Source organism: Sander vitreus, chromosome 4, assembly GCF_031162955.1.
Source record: "Sander vitreus isolate 19-12246 chromosome 4, sanVit1, whole genome shotgun sequence".
Classification (NCBI taxonomy): domain Eukaryota; kingdom Metazoa; phylum Chordata; class Actinopteri; order Perciformes; family Percidae; genus Sander; species Sander vitreus.
In genome coordinates, this window is record NC_135858.1 from 21,762,835 (window position 1) to 21,784,209 (window position 21,375).

Sequence of the window (21,375 nt, forward strand, 5' to 3'; positions counted from 1 at the left end):
ACCTTTTGACCTGATTTCAAAATGTAGCCTCAAAATGTTATCACATTGCTTCTTTTTTTTATTTGCTTTTTTTCCTGTGAGTTCAGGGTTCATGTGCAGAGGCAAATCGATTTTTCTTGTTGGGGGATCATTTTAAGTATATTTTTAGAGAGTTGACAACACAACATGCAACAAAGGATTTGAATCCAGTAGCGGTTATTGGTCAGCACCTCTTTTAGGATGATTTCACAAACAGTAAGTGGTGGAGCTGTTTAATTAAGTCAGGGTAATTTTATGGGAGTGAAGTCACATTTCTGGTTCAAAAGGTGTTATGATGAAATGTGTTTTTTTAGGAACAATCTGTTGATTTAAAAGCTCAAAGCATTCTTTTATTGTCTGTATGTTCATCCTTTTTTCTGCAGTTAAAAAGCTGCTTTATCAAGTTTAATTTTGGTGCTCACCAGTGGTAACTCCTTAGTGAAAGTCAAAGCATCATGTTGAGAAAGAAACAATATAATGTTTTTGACACATGGAACTATATTTATATAAAAATACGTAGTGCATCATACATAAGACAGATAGAAAGTACTTTTGTCTTCACAGTTGGCATCTTTACTCTTTTAATCTTTTCAGCCCTTAGTAGAGACTACAGAATGAGATGTGCTGCTGCTGCCCCCTAGTGGATATCTATATGCATTTTGAGGCGGAGTGAACATTATTTGAAAGCAATGAATAATGACAGGAAAGGGATAAGGATGAAAAGAAGTAAAAGAGAAGATAAATGGGGAAGAATGAAGCAAGACAATCGTGTTTGCTTTTAGATTTATCACTTTTGAGAAGAACATAGTGCCAAAACAAACAGATTCATTGCAACCCTGTGAGCATCAATAAATCTGCACTGACAATGTAATTAAGATATTTTGGCACGAACTTGTACATTAACCTAATCATCTGACTTTACTCAGAGGGTCACTGCACTGCTTTTCACAGTTTAATTTCCTCCCCAGCAGTTTCACAACTTGCCTCCTTGTGCAAAATCCAAGATGTTAGTGGATGTGAATATTCATGCATCTCAGAAGGCCTAGGGACTGCAGCTGAGGGAGCTCTGTGACCTTCTTGTTAGGTCAGGATGGAAGCTATCTAGTAATCACAAATACATATTCAAGAACCAGAGGCTATCAGGCGCTGCTGGTAAGCAGGCTCCAAGATAGAGCCGGATCAAAGCCAAGCCACAAACCTTTTGTTTGCTTTTTTTTTAATCGTCAGCTGTTTTTTTTTCTGTGATGGACAAACTTCACAGCTGCCATTTAGTACATATTGACCAAGTCTGCTGCCTTTCTCACCCTCTCACTTGATATTAGAGTCCCCCCCCCCCGAGGAAAACATGCTGGTGGGTTGTTATGGTTTAAAAGCTCAGCACAATGGATGGGTTTGAGTAATGTGTTTTTCATTGGTTTTACCAGTTCATGTGTCTGCTCCTTAGAGGTATCCTGTGGTATCATTTGCTGTAGGTTTTTATTGTAAAGAGTGCTGTCATTACCCTAAATGCATCTAACGTTTCATTTTCTGACACCCTCATGTTTCTGAAAATAATCTCAGCAGTCTAATGGAGGTGGATCGATACAGATGGATCATCTCTTACATTTCCTTTTCATATCACAACCAACACCTCCTCTGGGAATCTGCATTTATCTCCATATTCAATAATGAAAGGATTCAGATGAGATGCTTGTACATATTTGCTTTCAGTTAATCTGCTTTCCACAGAACTGCTCGCAGCCATGTGGGGGAGATCTTTTGGCAAAATGGGCCATTAGATTAAAATAACAATGAGCAAATGGAAGTTATGATTAAATTCCTTGACTTTTTTCCTTGCGGGTTGCTCTGTTAAAGCTTATTTTTTGATTAGGCATCACATATGAACATATTATTTTCTTCTCCCAGAATCTTCTGAAAGGACACATCTCTTTTGTTGTAGTTCCCTGTACTTCCCTGTACCCCGTAACTGATCGTAAGAGCAGATCACAATGAAACCATTGTATGTAAGCATGTGTTGTATATTCCAGTGTGTGAATCTTCTCCAGTTGATCATCTGTAGTCATTTCAATGACACCTAAGTATTATTTGCATTGGATTACACAACTGTGCTGAGATCCTTTTCTTTTAGGGGGAGGAGTGAGGTCATGCGGAATAATAAAATCAGCAGAAATAACAGCCTATTTAGTGCTTTGCTACTGTACATTGGCAGCCGTTCTCTTACATTTTCTCTCTCCCACTGCGTCAAGCCTCAGTGTTTTTCCTGTAAACGGTGAAACTCTGCCTCGGCACAGTGACCTGTAGCTGGGCCCTGTGGGAGTATTCTGTGTCCTATACTGCTCATGGCCTCACCTTCTATCCCGTCCTCCTCCTCTTACTCCTTCCCTTTTTCTTCTTCTTCGTCTCTCTTGCGAAATTGCTCTAAGGGATGGATCTGCCCCCCAGACACAAGGACAAACCCAGGCAGGGCATCTCAGTTCAACTCAGAGCAGATGTGAATGGCGGCAAGCGGAGTGTGTGGTTCTTTTCAGCTTGCGCTCATTGCCTCAGATGATGTTTTGACTTTGTTTGGGACCATACGTGTTTGATTGGGTCAGTATTTTGACCCCACTTTAAGGGCCAACCGAGTTTGTGACAGAGTACTGTAAATACTTTAGATGTTGTTTCTTGTTGCCTGATTGCTGAATTCCAGGATTATTTCGACTGATGGTTTTACGTCACTAGCCAGAATTGCCAGATTTCATTGCTTCAGGATTTTGGACTCTTTGATTGTTTCAGGATTTGACTGCTGGCTTTAGGTGGCTATCTTATTTCTAAGCATTATTAGGTTATTCATCCTGCCACAATGCCGGTACGGATCATGTGCACCATCTCCTTTTCTGCCGACGATGACGAACCCGGCAGAGGATATGGTAAAGACGGTTTTGAAGACCACTACAAGCGGGTGAAGAAGAGTTATGGTGACAGGGACTCGCAGGACTACCTGGATGGGTGTGGTCAGGAGGATGATTACAATGATGAGGAGGACAACGCCAGCGAGGTGGACGACCTGGCCGCTTTCTTCGGCGGTTGCTCGCTCCATGGCGCCAACCATGTGTTTGTGGAGAACAAGAAGTTTGGTATTCGCCAGGGTTTTTGGGCGGTGGCCTTCACCTTGGCCCTGTCCGCTTTCTTGTTACAGGTAGTTGACAGGGTCATATACTATTTCCAATACGATTACATCACCTTGCTGGATGAAAACTCTGCCAAAAACATGACCTTTCCGGCTGTCACAATGTGTAACTACAACTTTGTTCGGAAGTCTCAGATGAGCTACAGCGACCTGATTTTCATGGGCCCTCTGCTGGGCTTCGAAGAAGGCATGGCACCGGGGTTTCCGCTCGCCCCAGAACCGGACCGCCCACCCGGCTCTCGCTTCAGCCTGGATGAGTTCTACAACCGCACTCGACACCGCATTGAGGACATACTGCTGGAGTGTAACTTCAGAGGCTTAGAGTGTGGCCCAGAGAACTTCAGAGAGGTAAGTTACACCGAGCCCCCACGGCGAGAAATATAGTTCGGAATAGTTTTAAATGTCTGATCTTTCTGGGAACCAGCAGACTAAAAATTGGAAATCATCAGTGCAAGTTGGCACTTCATAAATTCAAAAGGTATTTTATATGCATCTGGTAGATTTGATAGTTTTGATTGATTGGTAATATTGCATATGGAGATCTGAGGACATCCAATTAAACCTAATACTAAAAACTAAACTGTAATGCCAGGATAGTAGTCCTCACTGATGAGGAAAAAGTCACTGATATGGAAGAAAGAGTTTATTTATTGCCGTGAGGTAATTGAGTTACTCACAATCCCAAGTCACTGCTGTAAATTTAAAAAAATCTAAGTCAGCTGTCTGCTTTAGTGAAACTCTATTGTAAATGGAAAAAAGAGCAGACATAATAAAAACAGGTCCCATTACTTAAAGTGGCATACTTGGCATACAGCTGTTGTTGAATTAAACAGGCACTAAAGGAATCTTTGTGGGCAGCCTCGACTAGACACACTTTCCCTGAATTTGTGGTATTTTTGGTTTTGTGTGTGCATCAGACAGCACACGAGTGGGATACTGAATTAGCAACCAGTGTTGACCATATCTAGCTATTGGTCTATTGATTTGCTTGCCCTTTGCACAGTTATGGATAAGTACGTGCAGACTGCTAATGGATGTACTAAAGTTACAGCAGCTGCAATTACAACAGTGTGTAAAAGCATGTACATGACACTATTTCCGTTTAGACTAACTACATGACATGATGTCTTTGTTAATCTACAATTTATTTGTATTATTAATTATTGCTGTGTTAGTTGTAGCAAAATTGGAGTTTGCTGGTTTTCTTAGTCTTCTTTGATGGGTTTCGGATTGTTGGTCTGACAACACAAGGAACCGGAATATTTCAACTTGGGTTCTGTAAAATTGGAATGCCCATTTGTCACTATTTTCCTAAATGGTTAATCAATTAACATACATATTGATAATACAAATAATCATTAGTTGCAGCCTAAATATCTTTTAAGAGATATGGATTACTAGATCAAATCAGTGTCATGAGTCTCTTACAGAAATATAAATGTACTTGAATAAAATGTCGTCATGAACATATTTACAGTCTTACAACTGTCACAGGGAAGGTTATATGGAGTGACATGACATTAAACATGAAGAGCCTGTCTTAACAGGGGATTTTTCATGAGGGATATTGCAGCATCAACACTGAAGACGACATTATAGCTTCTGAAGGAAATAGCTGTACAGGGCTGCATCCTGTCAACCAAAACGCAGGACTCCTGAGTTCTGGGAAAGTTATGAGGCAATGTGAAATTAAGGTCTTGGGTAAGGAAAGTGTTGAGGTGAGATTGGGTAACTAAAAAAGAACTGTGAACTTGTTTTATCACACCTTAAGTCAAAAGGCAAGTAATTAAAATCCGAGTATCTTTATTTACTCAGTACTGTGTGTGCAAGCAGGATGAAATTAATGATCCTGCAGTGAAATAGAATTGAATACAGAAAAGAACATTTTGAAGATTAAGAAGAATGTCTCCATTATAGCAACACAGCGGTATATTTGGGCTTGAAGGAATTCTCTTTAATGCAATTTCTGACAATTTACCATCACTGTGAGGCACTATACTGTGCATGTTGACACACTATACAAAAAGGCAGCAAGATGTTATTTTACCGTAAAAAAGAGAGAGCAAAATGTAGCTTTGACAGCAGACTATAGAGCTTACTCTACATATTTTTATTCAGGTTTCAGTGTCTTACCCAAGCAAAAATTGAAAAATGCTCAGGTCAGGCATCAGTATCACAGATGAAAAAAGTGGGGTATATAGCCAATGTCCTTCAGGTGAAATAGGGCCAGCTGTCATCCTCTGTTGATATGCGTTTTAAAAGACAAAGTACTGTGACTGCAGTGCAGTCTGCCATTTTATTAGCATTAGAGGGAGGCAGTGACCATGCTTTATACAATGACAGACGTGACTACCATGGTGCTGTTCAAAACTCATTCTTGCTTTCATTATGTCTTACTTTGAATTACATGGCATGCTCTTTTGTCACATTATCATCTTGCACACACTGGTGAAGCCGTGGCAGATTCTTGCTTTTTTTGCACAACTGTGTCCTTATAAACCCAATTATCTTCAGCTAGTCCATCATGAATAACAACAGAATAGGTTAGAGGGTTAGAATATGTTGTCAAACATTGTATTTTCACTGTTTCTTACACATCACTTAAGCAGCTTATTAACTAGATGTATGTTTAATATTGGTTAATACTTTGTCTTTGTAAAAAGACATGGTTAGTGGAATTAAACACTGTGCCTGTGTGTGAGTCTTCGTATATAATTTAATATAATATAATAATTTAATATTATGCACACATTATTAATTGTGTGTGCATGCCTGCAGGTTTCAGGTGTAGCTGTTACTGCATCAAGGCTAAAGACCTGACTAACACAAGTGACAAGTAATTATTTCTTTGTCAGGTCTAATGGGGCTAATTGTAGCACTTGTCAATTTAACTTGAACCCGTCTGCATTACAGCCTCCCACTAATAAAATCATTGATTGTTCCTTCAGCTCTGCACGTCCATGCACCAATTATAAACTGATGCTTTCTCACTGTTGCCTAGTTTCCAAAGCAAATTTAAATGTGTTCTGTGTTGTCTTGAAAATGTTCAATGGGTTTTTGTGGGCTGCCTAGATCAGAAAACATGGGACTCAACAAGCCTTTTCAGATGACGGGCATCTTTGAATGCTTCTATTCACCACTGTTTTTTCTACGTGTGGTACGCAGATGCAATGCAACTACACTTGTTTTGTAGTAGTAGATTTATCTCAGTGTTCAGGAGAGCGTTAACTAGCTTAACATATTAATACCCCCAACATGCCCATTATTGATTAAAAGCAATAAGCCTATTCCCTAGAGTTGTCAAAGGGAATTCTGGGAAATCACAAGTTGAAGACAAAGGAGGTAAGCTGGGGAAAAACGATCAAAAAAACAACAGTAAAAGAGAACATAAATGAGACAAAAAGAGAGACTAGTATTAACAGGTTAGCTATGCTTGTGGCATACAGGAAAGGCTTGATTGCGTCAATAGAGTGGACTAACTCACTTAACAGCATGCATCATGTATTTCTATCATACTTTTCTTCTGAACAGCAAATCAATAAAGTGTATTTATTTTGCGTAATGTGGCAATTGGCAGCACCACAGGTCCCAAAGTGGTGAACAGTGGACTCCTGATAGTGCCTGTTTGTCATATCTGCTAAGAGCCACTAATGGCCCGCAGACTCCATTGTTAGGAGTATTAAAAAGGGACGGGAAGGGGAGTTGAGCTGATTGATTGCTTTCTGTCTCTTTCAGTCTCTGGGGCTTTCAGTCTATTCTCTCTCTCTTTCGTTCTCTGTCTGTCTCTCCATCCACCATCTCTGTCTGCTCTCTGTCTCTCCATCCACCATCTCTGTCTGCTGTTTGTGAATATGAAAGTATGTTTCAGTGTGTCTGTCTGTGTATGTGTGAACGCAGCGATGAGCTCTGGCTTCGGGGTGGGTCAATAGTGAAGTGAACACCCTGCAGATAGATGGTTCATGTTGCAGAGATTCTGTCCCAGAGCAGAATGTGAACCCCCCTCTGAGCACTGAACCAAATCCCTGCTTCCTGCTCCATCGCCAGCCCATTAGCTGCAGCTTGCCTTTCTCCTAAGCTCAGCATTGTCAACAGAATCAGCCTGTGGCTCTGGTTACGCCCTTCCCTTATCTCCTCAAGAGCATCAGTCTGTGTACGCAGGCTCTAACAGACAGACAGACAGACGAGGAGAATATTTTCAGAGAAAGGGAAATGAAATGCCAGAGCTGGCCTTGCCATTTGGCTCTGAATGGTAAATACTTGTTATGGTTCAGCACTTCTTTCAAGCAGCCATTGGGAAGAGATTGTATCAGGAAGAATGTAATGTAATTATCTTCAAGCATATGCCATGATAGATTAGAGTTTAGCTAATTATCTTGAAAAAAAAGAGTGCAGTAGATCATAATGTGATGTTCCACCAACAAAGAACAAAGACTAACTGAATATAGCAGTGCCAACATTGAGTTTGTGCTGAACTCAATCTGTTCCAGTCAGTTGTGGAGCAACAGTTACTCTACACCTTGTGCAATTAGGCTAATTAAACTGTCACTTCTAAAATGGAAATTGATTTTTGTGCCTCCGTTTGTAATAAGTAGTAATTTTGTGATTTAATTTATTTTACGCTGTGCAAGTTGAATGCTTTCTTTGGAGCTTGATCTATATTTGATTCTTGCTGTTTCATTAGTTGGTTTGAAGTTCAGCTCCATCAGGCGATACTAGCACAACAACACAGACGCATTGTTGAATTACACGCATGTGTGTTGAACAGCAAACGCTAAGGCCTAATTTAGTTTAGTTGTTTCTCTTCCCCTGCTACGCCTGACCTTAGTGTGAGCAAACTGAACCGAAATAATGGATTTCAAATTTCAGGTTATGGAAATGAGTTTTGTTTAAGCACAAGTAGCTACACTATAGGTTCGGTCAAAGAAAGTGGTCATTGCAGTCTCCCTGTCTCTGAGTTCCAGAAAAGTGAGCACTGCTACAATGCTTCCTCTCCTCTGAGAGGTGAGAGCACAAGGCCGTTAAATATTTATGGTGACACTAAAATTCAGATAACTGTGACTTTCTATCATCTTCTCTGCCATTGAAATTGGTACCTGTGATGCTCATCTTTTTTCTGCTTTGTTTCCAAGGCTTCCGAGCATTTCATTTCGCTTGCCAGCTTGTATAATTGCATTTATGCTGGCATGCGCTCATATCAAACAGTGATCACAAGGGGGCAGTGTTTTACAAATATTTTAGAACCTAAACTGGCTTTCATGGAATTCTTGGCACTGGGATGCTGCATGCTGTTCTTTTTGCTTTTTGTTTACAAGAACTCACTCAGAAATATACTTAATCCCATATCTAACAAAACCTTTGATTCATACTACAGTACAACATCAGACCCTCTGAACTGCTACCCAGTTAAAGCCTAGAAGCAGAGCTGCTGCCAGTGGAAACACAGCGGTAGCATTTTTTTAAGAGCTGTTTTCTTGGGAGATTAAACTGTATTTGTGTGTTGTGGGGATTAAAAAAAATGAATATTACAAATCAAACATGAGCTGATTTGGTTTGTTCACTGTGTATGGCCTTGGCAGAAACCCATTCCGTGCTCATTATCTGTCTCTCTTTTCTCTCTCTCTCTCTCTCTCTCTCTCTCTCTCTCTCTCTCTCTCTCCAGTTTTACTGTAAATGAAGGACTTCAGTCCAGTAGGAGAGACACTGTGATAACGTGCCCTGTCTCTCTCTTTCCATCCAAGTGATGGACCAGTGTTTTCAAATGCAGCCATTTTAATTAAATCTCTCATCAGTCTTCTTTAGAGGTTGGTGACAGGAGGTCCAGCAGCACTCACTCCCCGTTAAGATAAGTCCAATCCGATGTAAAGCCTGGGTCATTTAAATTATACAGATACATCCCTCCCTCTCTTCAATATCAGCCAACACGTCACAACACACACATGCTAATTAATCATTAAAGTGGCATAAATTAAAGGATAGAACTTTTACTTTACTCTTTGACTAAGATAAACGATGCCTAATGATGTGAAAATGAGGGATACTAGAGTCTTGTTGGAGCAATTACATATGAATAAGACATATGGCAAGTGTCCGATACAGGGCCAATAGCCACTTACTAGCAGCTAATTAGGCTGATGAGAGGGCCTTAATGGCTTCCTACAGGATGGTTTCTCCTGAACTTAATATCAGAGCTGAAATAAAATGTTTGATTTCAAATGGCAGAAGGAAGCGGTCAGCAAAGCCTAACTTCACCTCTAATTATATTAAACAAAGACTGTTTGATGGTCATTTATTTGTACTTTAGAACGTAATCACTGTGAAACAATCGTAAAATAAGCTTTATTTCTATTTCTTTACTGTACAATGACAAATTCATGTACAAAACAACTGGTCTCAACTACTGCCAGAAAACGCTTTGTTACGTTGTAACGTTTGTTCTCAGAGCGAAGAGACTCTAGTATAGTGTATAGTCTCGATAGGATAGAGAACGTGGACATGCTCATACTCCTGAAAAGGAACATGACCATATCTTAGGCTGAACAGTGTATTATGCTTGAAGAAAAATAATTGGTCAGTCTCTGTTTGCACTTTGATTATTGAGAGAGTACTGCTTTGATTATGGTTTGCACTTAAAACAAAAAATAAGACTAAAAAATACGTAGTCATTCATTTTTTGTTATTTTTTTACTGTTTACATTTTTTATTTGAGGAAATAGTTCAGTTAGAAGGTCACACAGCTTCAATTAAAAGTTAGAAGCTCACGCCGCAGTCATTAGGTCTGAAGAGGGTAGTTATACTGGAGAGAAGCCGGTCATTTGAGTTTGTGGTAAAACCTTTCACGGTGCTTGTTCTTCATTTACAGACTTTCGATTGAATAAAAAACTATTTTGACAGTTGAAGTTTTCTATAAAATAGTGTTAAAATCTCGTCTCGTTCTCATGAACCCAATGTCGTGGATCTGAGTGTCTCGTCACACCCCTACTATTAAAGTTGAATTAACTATCAATTTACCATTTATTAACAATGGTTATTATAAAGTGTTACCAAGGGATCTCTTCACAGAAAGTATGGACAGGAAAAACGAGTACAGTAACTCTTTCAATGTACATATGTTATAGAAGTATTGTATTAAAATAGACTTGTGGGGGGGTCTGAACCTATATGCTTTAATGCGGTTTTAAAATTGAGGTGGAAGAGTTGTTCATTGTTTAAGAGGCTGCTCTGTGTCCACCACACTCAAATATCACAGGGTTCATCCTTTTAAACCAGCAGTGCAAACATTGTCCACTCCAAAACATTGTGATTTGAGAACACATATCTGCTCAGTCACTTGAGGCACTCACACTCTCTAGACACGAGCAGTGGCAAACTGCCTTAAATGTAAATGAGCTCAACATTGCAAACAAGCCTGCCCTGAACTAATGTTAGTGGAAAGTTTTTTGATTGAGGGGTTGTTGTTTCACCCAAGAATCTCAGAGTCAATCTTAACTCAACGGGTCTGGTGCTTTTGCCTTTGGGCAATTCTAGAGGAGGAGCTGATTATTTTATTCAGCTTCCACAACCCAATAAGCACAGCGGATGCAAATCTTAACACCAATAACATTTGCCTAAGAAGCATACGCTAAAAGAATTACAGGCATCAACGGGGAGGTGTGCCCTCTTGATTCAAACCCCCACCTCTCTGTTCCCAGGTTTACATCAGGACGTCATTGTTGAGGCAGCATCAGACCTGGAGTTATTAGGGAGAAAAAAGGCAAATAAATCATGGCAGCAATTAGCGAGTGTGTCTGCTACTCACATACACACCCACATGCAAGCACACAAATACACAACATACATACGCACTATAAGACATTAGCCAACATATTGCTTTCAGTAAATGTATCTCCACAGGGACCATTATACTGCAGACCAAAATGAAAGATCCATTTATGTGCAACCCACCGTGCAGCTGGCTTTGGACTGTCTGTTTCATCCTTTGTGCCATTCTGATCCTCTTCTGTGTGTGTGTGTGTGTGTGTGTGTGTGTGTGTGTGTGTGTGTGTGTGTGTGTGTGTGTGTGTGTGTCTGTCTGTGTCTGTGTGTCTGTCGGTTTTCCTAGCGAGTTGTCAGCCAGGTGGACTACCATCGACCACCTTCATTAGTCCTGTTTTCACGGCATGTCTGAAATCCCCCTGACATAAGATGTTACACACACATGCACTTGCGCACACTCGTCTCTTGCCAGCAGTTTAACAAGCTGCCAGTGTATTTTGTGAAAAAATAAGTTTCTGTACAAGGAGACCAAACAGAATTTAGACATATGTAAATTACAGGCAAGAAATCGAAGAAGTGTTTTGCATTAATGTTTTCTGTCTGTCAGAATATGCTGTGATTGTAAGCTGCTCTTCAACTGGGTAGGGACTGATATTAATAGGATGTGACTTGAAATCTCATGTGGATCTCACTGGTTGAGAAGTTGTTGATCTTATTCATCCTGAATGAAAAATCAAAAGCCAAGTCAATATGTTTTGAAAGGGTACGACTTTTATGATACATCTTGTCTCGCAGGGAGGGGGGAGGTGTTGCTCGAGGCGTTTATTTCTTTTTAAACAAACGTGTATGCACTTAAGCGTGTATGCAGCTTATGGGAGGGCATACATGTGTGTAAATGGCGACGCCAGAGGGATGACCATTACCCCTGATACCTGAAAGGCTAAGCATGAAGACTAGCCTGGCTTTCTCCAAATTAAAATATATTAAAAAATATACCTACGAGTACCTCTTAAGCGCAGTAATTAACAAGTTGTATGCACTGCACGTGTTGTGCGCTAAGAAGTAGCTCCAGCAAGGAACTTCCCCTAAAACCATCTTGACTCCAGTTCCATATTTAAAGCAGAGACATGAGATTGATATCGATCTACTCATCTCAGCAGAGAAAGCAAATAATTATATTTACAAAAAAATATTTTGATGTTTTTATTTTTGATATGTTTATAGCATGTTTATAATTGATAGCCTGAATGCGTAATTGCATGCATTCTTGGACCCTTCCAAAATAACCTTTTCCACAACTACATTTGTACATTTCTTAAATCACCACTGCTGTGTGTGCATATGACAACCACATAATCCCGAGCACCAGCACAGGAAACTCACCTCCACAACTAATAAAACAAATGAATGGTTTTAGTTTTACAAGAAGGATTCATTTGTAAATGTCAGACAGAAAGGGACCATTTATTTCACAAAGGGCCTTTCATTCATTTCTCCCTGAGCGGCAAATAGGAGGCATCGGGCCTGTGGGGGACTTAGAGAGTGTTTGCTATAGCTAGTGGCCGTACTCTGAAAGTCATTCATCAGAATCGTTTCCCCTTTCCCAAACTCTCTCCAGCCCAGCTGTCATGATGCTGCCAAGATGAATTAGCTGTGTCATCCAGTGTTTCCCTGTGCAGGCAGGGATACTTGTATTGCCCTTTGGGCTGTAAATATAAATCTGTCCCATCCAGCCACAATACATAAGACTCCTGAATTCAGATTTTTTAAGATCAATGCATTGATGTGTCATACATACAGCATGAAAACATGAGGCTTTTGAGACCCTCCAGTCCAAAGCACAGTGATGTTAGGTTTAATGAGCTTGGTATCCAATGGATTCCACATTCCAGCTATTCAAAGTATTTAAACATCTGTTCTGAAGCTGGCCCGTGCACCCTACAGTAATATTACTGTAGTTTATTTTTTAAGGGTTTTCAATGCAGCAATATGTTTCCCAAGGCGGCACTTTACACGCTAGTTTTAAACCAGCTCAAAGGCTTCACACTGTGCCTAAAACCACCCTATAGCTTCTCTAATGTACAATCACTGTAAAATGGGTCAACATAGGCCTTTAAAGACTCATGCTAATTTCAATATTGAGCTCTGAGCTGTGTCCAATACATTTGCACTGATGTTCTATGTTGTTAAATCTAACCATTTTTGTGTTCCAAAAACATACTAGTAGTCAATTATTTTACACTTATATCTGTTGGCACTCAAACTCAGGCATAAGGCCTTACAAATACATATTTTGTATTAAAAATAAATTAAATATCTCATTAAAAACGTGGAACACGATTGAAATCATAAATACAAACATCTTATCTTAAATCAATGAAAATATAATAATACTCAAAAAACTATAGCATTAATAGCAACAAACCGAACATCATTTCATTGTGTAGCAATATTTTAAATTGGTACAGCAATGTAGCTCTTCCATAAAGTTGGGGGACCCACAAGAGACAGATTACAAACAAGAATGGTCAAAGTTGAAGATTAGATTAGATTAGATTTTTGAAAGCTCCTTCAGAACCACAGAAGACATTATACAACTATTTTCACACGCTGCATAGTTTTCCTCATGATGAGCAAACTGGACTTCATGTGTAAAACTGGTAGGGTGCCTCTTTATGTTTCACAGGTTTTGGATGTTTCACAATAGTTTTCAGCATAACTCTGCCAATCAGAACTGGAAACAGACATCTATTTGCCAATAGACATCATTGTTTTATTGTACTATTTAATTATTATAAGGCAGTGAAATGTTTATTACAGCAGTTCTACTTATTCACACGCTAACTGTGTTCAGAGCCGTCTAATTATTATATTTTAAAAACCAAGGAGTTAAACAATGTGGCTCTTGCTGTAATACTTTATGCTCAGAGTGCAGTTACACAATATTCAGCTTCATTTCACAGCTGTGTTCACAGTCTTGCAGTGAGCTCCTGATCTACTTCCACTGACTCTCATTTCTCACATTGTTTTTACAGTAGAGTGGCACTTACCTTACGCAGTATTTGATTCAAACCTATAGCCCAGAAGATTGAGAGGCTACTGGAAAGGTGGCCTTTGTGACACTTGCCCCTTACAGCAGATAATGTACACAATTATCCTTAAAATTGTTTCTGTTATCACCACCTGCTCCTCTGTCAGCCTCCGCAGCCTCAACGCTGCTGCTCCCCATGCCTCCACCCTGCTTTAATTCCTTTGCTCTGTCCTCTCGCCACCTCCCTCCCTCTCTCTTTGCCTGCTCCCTTGTGGATTCTTTGGTGCCAAACAGGGAGACAGAGAAGAAACAGCAGCAACCGAAAGAAGCAGAGAGAATATGGAGATCACAGACAGAGAGGAGGAAAGAGGGAGGGTTGGCTTAAAATATTAAGACACACAACAGAGAATTGGTAGAAGGTTGGGAAGTGCATTGTGTTAATGCCCTAGCAAACAGGCATGGGGGTTGTACTGTCAGTATTGAGGCTAAACAGAGAGAAGGGAGGTAATGACAGAGGTAGAGTTTGTACAGCCCAATTATATTTAACAGGTAGCGTTAAGGAGAGAGGTCAAGAGGGGAGCTGTGCGGTGTTGCTCACCTTGTGTCATGTAGTTTGACTCTACACAAGTCCCCAGCCCGATCCGGACACAGAATGACAGCTTGATTTACTGCTGAGTGCCTTGAAAGGCCAAAGTTCTCGCAAACAAACCTCTGCCATCAGCGCATGCAGTCAGACATACAGAGCAATGTGGGCCCAAGGTTTGTTTAGCCTTCAGCATTCATAAACACTAGAGAGGGTATTCATGTCACTCCCTTTTCAGATAGAGAATTCATTAAAAAAAATCCACATTTTCATTGATTTGTGATCTGAGTGGCTGTAATTCAGTGGCGATTTCTTTAAGACTGCAATGGAAGCTCGGCTTCCCCTAAAATGTTTAAAATGTAATGGTCAAATATGTACTATTGTGTTAACGTTTTATTGACTAAAAATGTGTTAGAATACGTTCATCTCGAAGACGAGTTTGTTCAGAATCAGCTGACTCGATTTCCTTCTCATACATTCCTGTAGCGTCACAGTGCATTTCCCTGTTGAAGCCTGGCGTCCATTGACTTCAATGCGGCTGCTTTGAGCAGTTTTTTTCAGTGCTTTGAAACTAGACGGTCATTGGATAAATGCTGCGATTATGTCCCGCCAACGGACGCAATGGAGCAGTCCTTTTGATTGACAGCGATTTTGTACTATAAAAAGTCACCGAAGCTGTTCGAGCAGAGCCAGAGCTCAGCTCAGTCCCATCTCGGATTTTGCAAGTGTTGTTGAAAGACGTTGCTGCAACCTATTTCTTGGTATTTGCTTGGCGAAATTGCTAGCCAATTTATACACCACATTCCTAATTCCCACATTTCCTCCTTGGAGTTTAATATCATTTTGTTAGATCGTTTGTTCATTCATTCATTCATACAGTAGGCTAGGCTAGTGTTGTAGGAGTGAACTAGCCAGCTAGCAAACTGCACACGATGGAAGACAATGCTAATAATATTGTCGATCTGGTTTTGGCAAACCATTTGAAAGTCTTCCTTACAAGGAGAAACTTAGAATTAAACAGCAGGGTTAGATCAACACTTAAGATTGAAACTAAACTAGGGCTGTCAAACGATTAATTTTTTTTAATCGCTGAATTTCTATAGTTAATCGCGATTAATCGCATATTTTATCGCATGATTAAAATTCTATTATTTTGCATTTCAGAACAGTTTTTAAGTACATATTAACAATGGAAAGCAATTCTTACCAGTGTATCTTGATTGGGAATCAAATGAATGCAAAGAAAGTTACTTTATGAACTTGATTTTAAGACTTGTAATTATTTATTTACTGTGTAAACAAAAGAAAAATGTGTGAATCTGTCATTATTGCTCAATTCCTCCAAGTACCTAACTAAAAAACTAAAAATGATGTAGGCGTCACTGTATTCACTGAGTTCTAAGGTTTCAATAGACATCTGGTATAAGCCAATCGGTAAAGGTTTGCCTGTGATACACCAATGAAAAGCTGAAGAGTCCTCTGACGCGATATGACCCCACGTGAAAACGATCGACATTTGCTCGGACCAGTTAGATTTAAATGCAATAAGACCCGTCCACATTTTTAGCCAATGCACAGACAAGAAGATAGATACCACATTTGCCTCTGAAATTTTAACCCTGTAATGGCTAGAGCTGTGTCAAAGCAAAAACAGGGCCTCTTATAAGCATATCACACCCTGTGCAATGTATAATTACTTATTTCTATATATTTTTGTATATAGTTATTTCAAGTATATGTATGATTGATGTGGGTGTGTTTGTGTATTTGAGAAGTGTTTTATTTTGTACTTTATTGGCTTTTTTTCTTTGCACTTTTTAAATGGAAATCAGAAAAACGCACAGACATATATGTAGAAAGAAATTCATATAAAATCCATTTTTGAGTCTTTTGGCTTCTGGATTTTTTTCTGTAGTAAGCTGAGACATGTGGCTATGACATTGTGTTGTCTGTAACTCACTAGATGTGTTTACAGTAGTGTATTTTAATAATTTTACAGATGTATGACTTGGACGGAAATAGAAACCCTCCATACTAGCCTCTGTAACTCCGTGTCAGTAAGGCCTAGAATCACCCTGAAAAAAAACTTGAGAGTGTTTCCTTTCCAATGATACCAGGCACATCCCTGAGTGTCAAAGTATATGGGAGCTCTATCACTTTTAATTTGGGTATGGTGTTTAGACCAAAAAGCTTGAAAATGCAGCCGTTTGTTAAGAGGTTAAATTTCAGTGCTTGTCTGTGCCTTTTCATTCATCTTCAGGCTTATAAGCATTCACTGCTTCAGTGATTGAAATTGAAGTCTTTTTCTCATTTAGAGAAACTGTCAAAGCAAAAATCCACCCAAAAAACAGCCATCTACTGATTACTCTTTTCACATTAGCTCTGAGCGATCAAGCAACTAATACTCTGCTGTGTTTAATAGCCTGCTATTGGAAATTCACGACATCAGTTTGCAACAGATACTAACATTTGTGGACTGAGAATGTTTTTCGTAATTACATCCCTTTTTGTTTCATTGTAGTGCTGCTGACAGGTCTGAACTCAAAAATGTGTCCATAAATTCACCCTGCACAAAGTCCCCATCAGCTCTACGTTTATCAGCTCGAGGATTTGTTTTAATAACATCATTGAAATTACTTTGCAGGAGACAGATTCACACTCTGAAATGAAGATTGGGCTGTCTATGATTATAGTAATACCATATGTGTATTTTCCCATTAAGGCAATGGCCTTGGGGTGCCTACAATCTTTGTTCTTTGAAGAAATACATAAGCATGCGTTTTATAGACTCAAAGCTTCTGCTATGGCAGTATACACAGCATTGAAAAATCAATAGTCTTTTAGCCAAAGTCTGCATTTTTCTGCCCAGCACTAATCAAGAAAACATCTTTTTATGGGATTTCCTTTTTATTTCTCTTTATTCACTCTTGATTGAATAAGTGAAAGATGAGTTTGAAAGAGGTCCTTATGTTATTTTAGGGACCAGTCAATCAAACAGGATATTTATTCACATCTCAGATGCTTAGGTATTAATAGATTTAAGATATGTGCCCATGGTCCCCTAACGAATATTCCTGTTTGCTTTCATAATGGGTTCATTAGTGAAACTCTTTAACGGCAGTTTCAGAGCAGTGTGCATTTGTTATTCTGTTGTTGTTACAGTTGCTGTGGGATTGTGTTTCTCTGTCAAGCCAGTACATCATTATCCCTTCACCCAGACGGATTAGCTTGTTGCTACGAGCCTATCCTCCGATATGTCTCTCTCTTGATGAGCTGGCTGGGGGAAACAGGGCTGAACAAATGCTGTTAAATGCCAAAAGTGTCAGGATCCATCTCCAGTGAATTCTGATGCACCACCCACCAAATAAAATTACAAATTATAAATTTTCAGCCCAAACGTTTATGCTAAAACTTCAGTAGGTCTCCGGTTTTTTTATTTTTTTATTTTTTTACTTTCTCTTTATTTGTCTGTCATGTTCTCTCTTCATGTTGTCTATTCACTCTGTAAAACATGAGTAATCGCCCGTGTAGAAGACTTGGTTGTCCTCAGGAAGGACGTTATGACATGTGTTACAGTATAGTCTATATCAACGACGTTTTATTTCCGGGATTGTTGAGGTGCCGCCGGATGTCCCTCATTTCGGCCGGATGTCCGTCACCTTCCGCTTTCTTTATGTTGGCATTTTAAACTCCAGTGGATTTATGAGGACTATGGTTAACTGCTCCTGAGATCTCTGCAGAATAAATCCAGACAGCTAGATAGACTATCTGTCCAATCTGAGTTTTCTGTTGCACGACAAAAACAACTTTTGAACATACACATGTTCCACCAAAACAAGTTCCTTCCCGAGGCTATTTTGTAGAGGCAAAGTTGCTCTGTTTGACGCTTAACGCCGTCTAAGACGATTGTGATTGGTTTAAAGAAATGCCAATAAACCAGAGCACGTTTTTCTCCCATCCCGGAATGCTGTGTGGACTCACTAGACCCTCCTTCGCAACGCTGTGGAGGAAGGTCTGGCAATGTGAGACTAGTTACAGAATAACGCCAGCGAGAGAATGAGAGTGAAAAGTAGGAGTAAGAAGGCTATATCCAGAAAGATGGCGAGAGATTAAACTGCTGGTGGTTGCCTCATGTAATCTGTTCCTAGTAGTGCTTGACTCTCCTGTCATGTACACTCTATGTGCACTATCATGTAGTCTGTGGGTGGGGGAGGTATAGACTGGACAAACACGCAGCCCGATATCCCTAGGAATTACACCAAAGTAGGAAGTACAATATAGACCTGCAATAACTGTAACTGGACCTAACTCTGTGTATATAGTTATAACCTGATGTGTTAGGTGTTATTAGGCCTCTAGAGTCAATATGTAGAACATTTGAGACTCAGTTTCTGTACCCCTTCATTCACTTCTGTGGGAACCCTCCTACAAACAAGGTGTCCCGCCTCTACACTTGGGCTGTTGTACCCCATGGGAGAAGCGCTCGAGTTACACTATTGGCGAATGACGGAGGATTTCATTATTTACGTCTTTTATCACAATGAACGTGGATCGCCTCCAAATATCTTGCTCTGGGATCCTTAATCAAAACAACTCACCCAACGCTAGATTCCCCGGTTACATCAAATCCTAACCATAGTTTATTTGACATAACCACAATATAAACATACAGTAGTCACTGCACACAAACACCCATACACACAACTAATAAAGTATAACTTCATTACAATTTGGTTGAAAAAAAAAATCGTATTTGCGACAGTCTGACCGGACAAGAAACACAAGCGTCCAGATGTTCAGACACGGCTTAAACATACCTCCAGGCGCGGCCGGATTAACCTGCCAGTGGGCACCAGGGCAAAATTGAGCTGATGACTTCTCTCTCTGTTTAATGTGTACGTTATGCAGAAATATTGCCTGTTCCCAGGCAGGGGCATAGCACAAAATTCTGGGCCCTGTAGAAAGGCATTCTCTATGGGCCCCTCCCCGCATCCACAGCTATTCATACTAGTATGGGGGGGGCCTCCTCTCATAAGGGCCCTGGGTACTCAGTCCCTTTTCCACCCCCAGTCCGACACCCCTGGTCCCAGGTATGCTGAAGATCAGGTAATACAGCAGGACCCACCTTAAGGCCCTGATTATGTCAGTTCATATTATGCTTTTTGGTGCAAATTCCCAAAGAAAAAAATGAATTAAAATAGCACAAACCATTTGACACACAGTAAAGGTGTCCCACCAGAATGTAGTCCTAAAAGCTCGGTGACCTAGAGAGTTCTTACTGTTTAAGTTTGGTGTTTCATTCAGGCTTTTTCTGTGCTTATATTGGAGTGAGTATTGCATGACTTAGAGTGGATGATGACCGCTAAAGTGGGAAGCCTTGGAAAATCGTCTTAAAACCTCTATAACCAGTCCCTCCAGGATTTCGCAATGTCGTGATCGCACCAATCACCGCAACGTTTCTGCAAATTTGACCAATAACCGGAGTTTCCCGCGACTTTAACCAATCCCAGTAGTCCCACGTGCCATACTTTGCATCAGTATGTGACTCTGAGAGCCAGTGACCAAGAGGGAGTGAGAACGGGTTGACGTCACACATACATCGCCAAATTTATTTCCTTGTAAGACGAGACGTGCGTATGACTCGAACATCTCACATTTCCCAACAAAACGTACAGTGAAAGACCGTCCTGCCAACCTGTATACATTTTAACATCAATGTACGCTTTAACGTTTTTTTCACTATAAAGTCGCTGAAAGCGGCTGCTGTTTCCTGTCGGCTCTCTGCAGCGGGCAGGGCTGCTCAGTTCCCCCCGCGACTGACACACACACACAAACACACACAATCACACACGGTGGATGCAGGAAAAACCAGAGATGAGACATACAGGATGACCTAAATTGAGGACAGCTACGCTCATTATTATAAGTGCAATGATAAGTTAAAGTCCAATAAGTAACGTTACTTTATCAAACCGTATGAATGTGTGTCCCAGCCCAGGATAGGAAATTAACTAACAATGTAAAGATCAACAAGCCACTGACAGATATGTTCAAATTTGATTCATTCAATAAATTATTTTTTGTCTTAAATCCACCAGCCATTTTCATATTATACCAACATTAGCAGCATCCTGAGCCTTTTTGGTAAGATTACTAAGAAAACTCAGCCCAGAGTAGTTTTATTCTCCCCAAAACAAGTTTCCTTTTTATTTTTAAAGAACTATATAAAAAAATATAAAAAATCGCAACTTTTTTTGCAACTTTCTCCATCTCCCACAACTTAATTGCAACAAACAGACAAAAGACATCGCAACTTTTATCGTAACTTTTTTACAAAAGCTCCCGCAAAATCAGGCATTTTGGGCCGCAACAATCTCAAAAAAAGGCCGCGAAATCCTGGAGGGACCGTATAACTTGCTCTCATGCCCACAATATTTACTTTTCATACACAATGTAGGCGTCTTTTTTCAGACAATGTACTCATTTAAGCAATATGACTTAATGTTTTTGAATTATCTTCCTCAAAGCAACAAGATGCCCTCTTCTCCTTATCATCCACAGCAATGTTATTTCGCTTTATCCAGTCTTGAGCACAAACTCTTTTTTTAAACTGTGATATTTAGAGTCTTTTTTTTTAACTTTATCCACACAAAAACATGTCTACAGCTTCAGCAAAGTCTTGGGATGCTCAAAGTGAAGAGATTTCAGGAATACAGATTACGGTTTCCAACTGGGAAGCATGGAAACCAGCAGTGTGCCACCAATCATTCTCTGATATTCTATCTCTCCCAGCTGACTGACTGACTGTCTGTCTGTCTGTCT

The 21,375-nt window shown here is 40.0% G+C and overlaps 1 protein-coding gene across 1 annotated transcript in view; it reads left to right on the forward strand.

Annotated features, from left to right (window-relative positions):
- The first annotated feature begins 2,860 nt into the window (after positions 1–2,860).
- Positions 2,861–21,375, forward strand: part of LOC144517123 (acid-sensing ion channel 1B-like) — a 63,082-nt gene continuing 44,567 nt past the window's right edge. The window contains exon 1 of the mRNA XM_078248999.1: positions 2,861–3,535. Coding sequence (XP_078105125.1) covers positions 2,861–3,535 — 675 coding nt within the window. The remainder of the gene's footprint in view (positions 3,536–21,375) is intronic.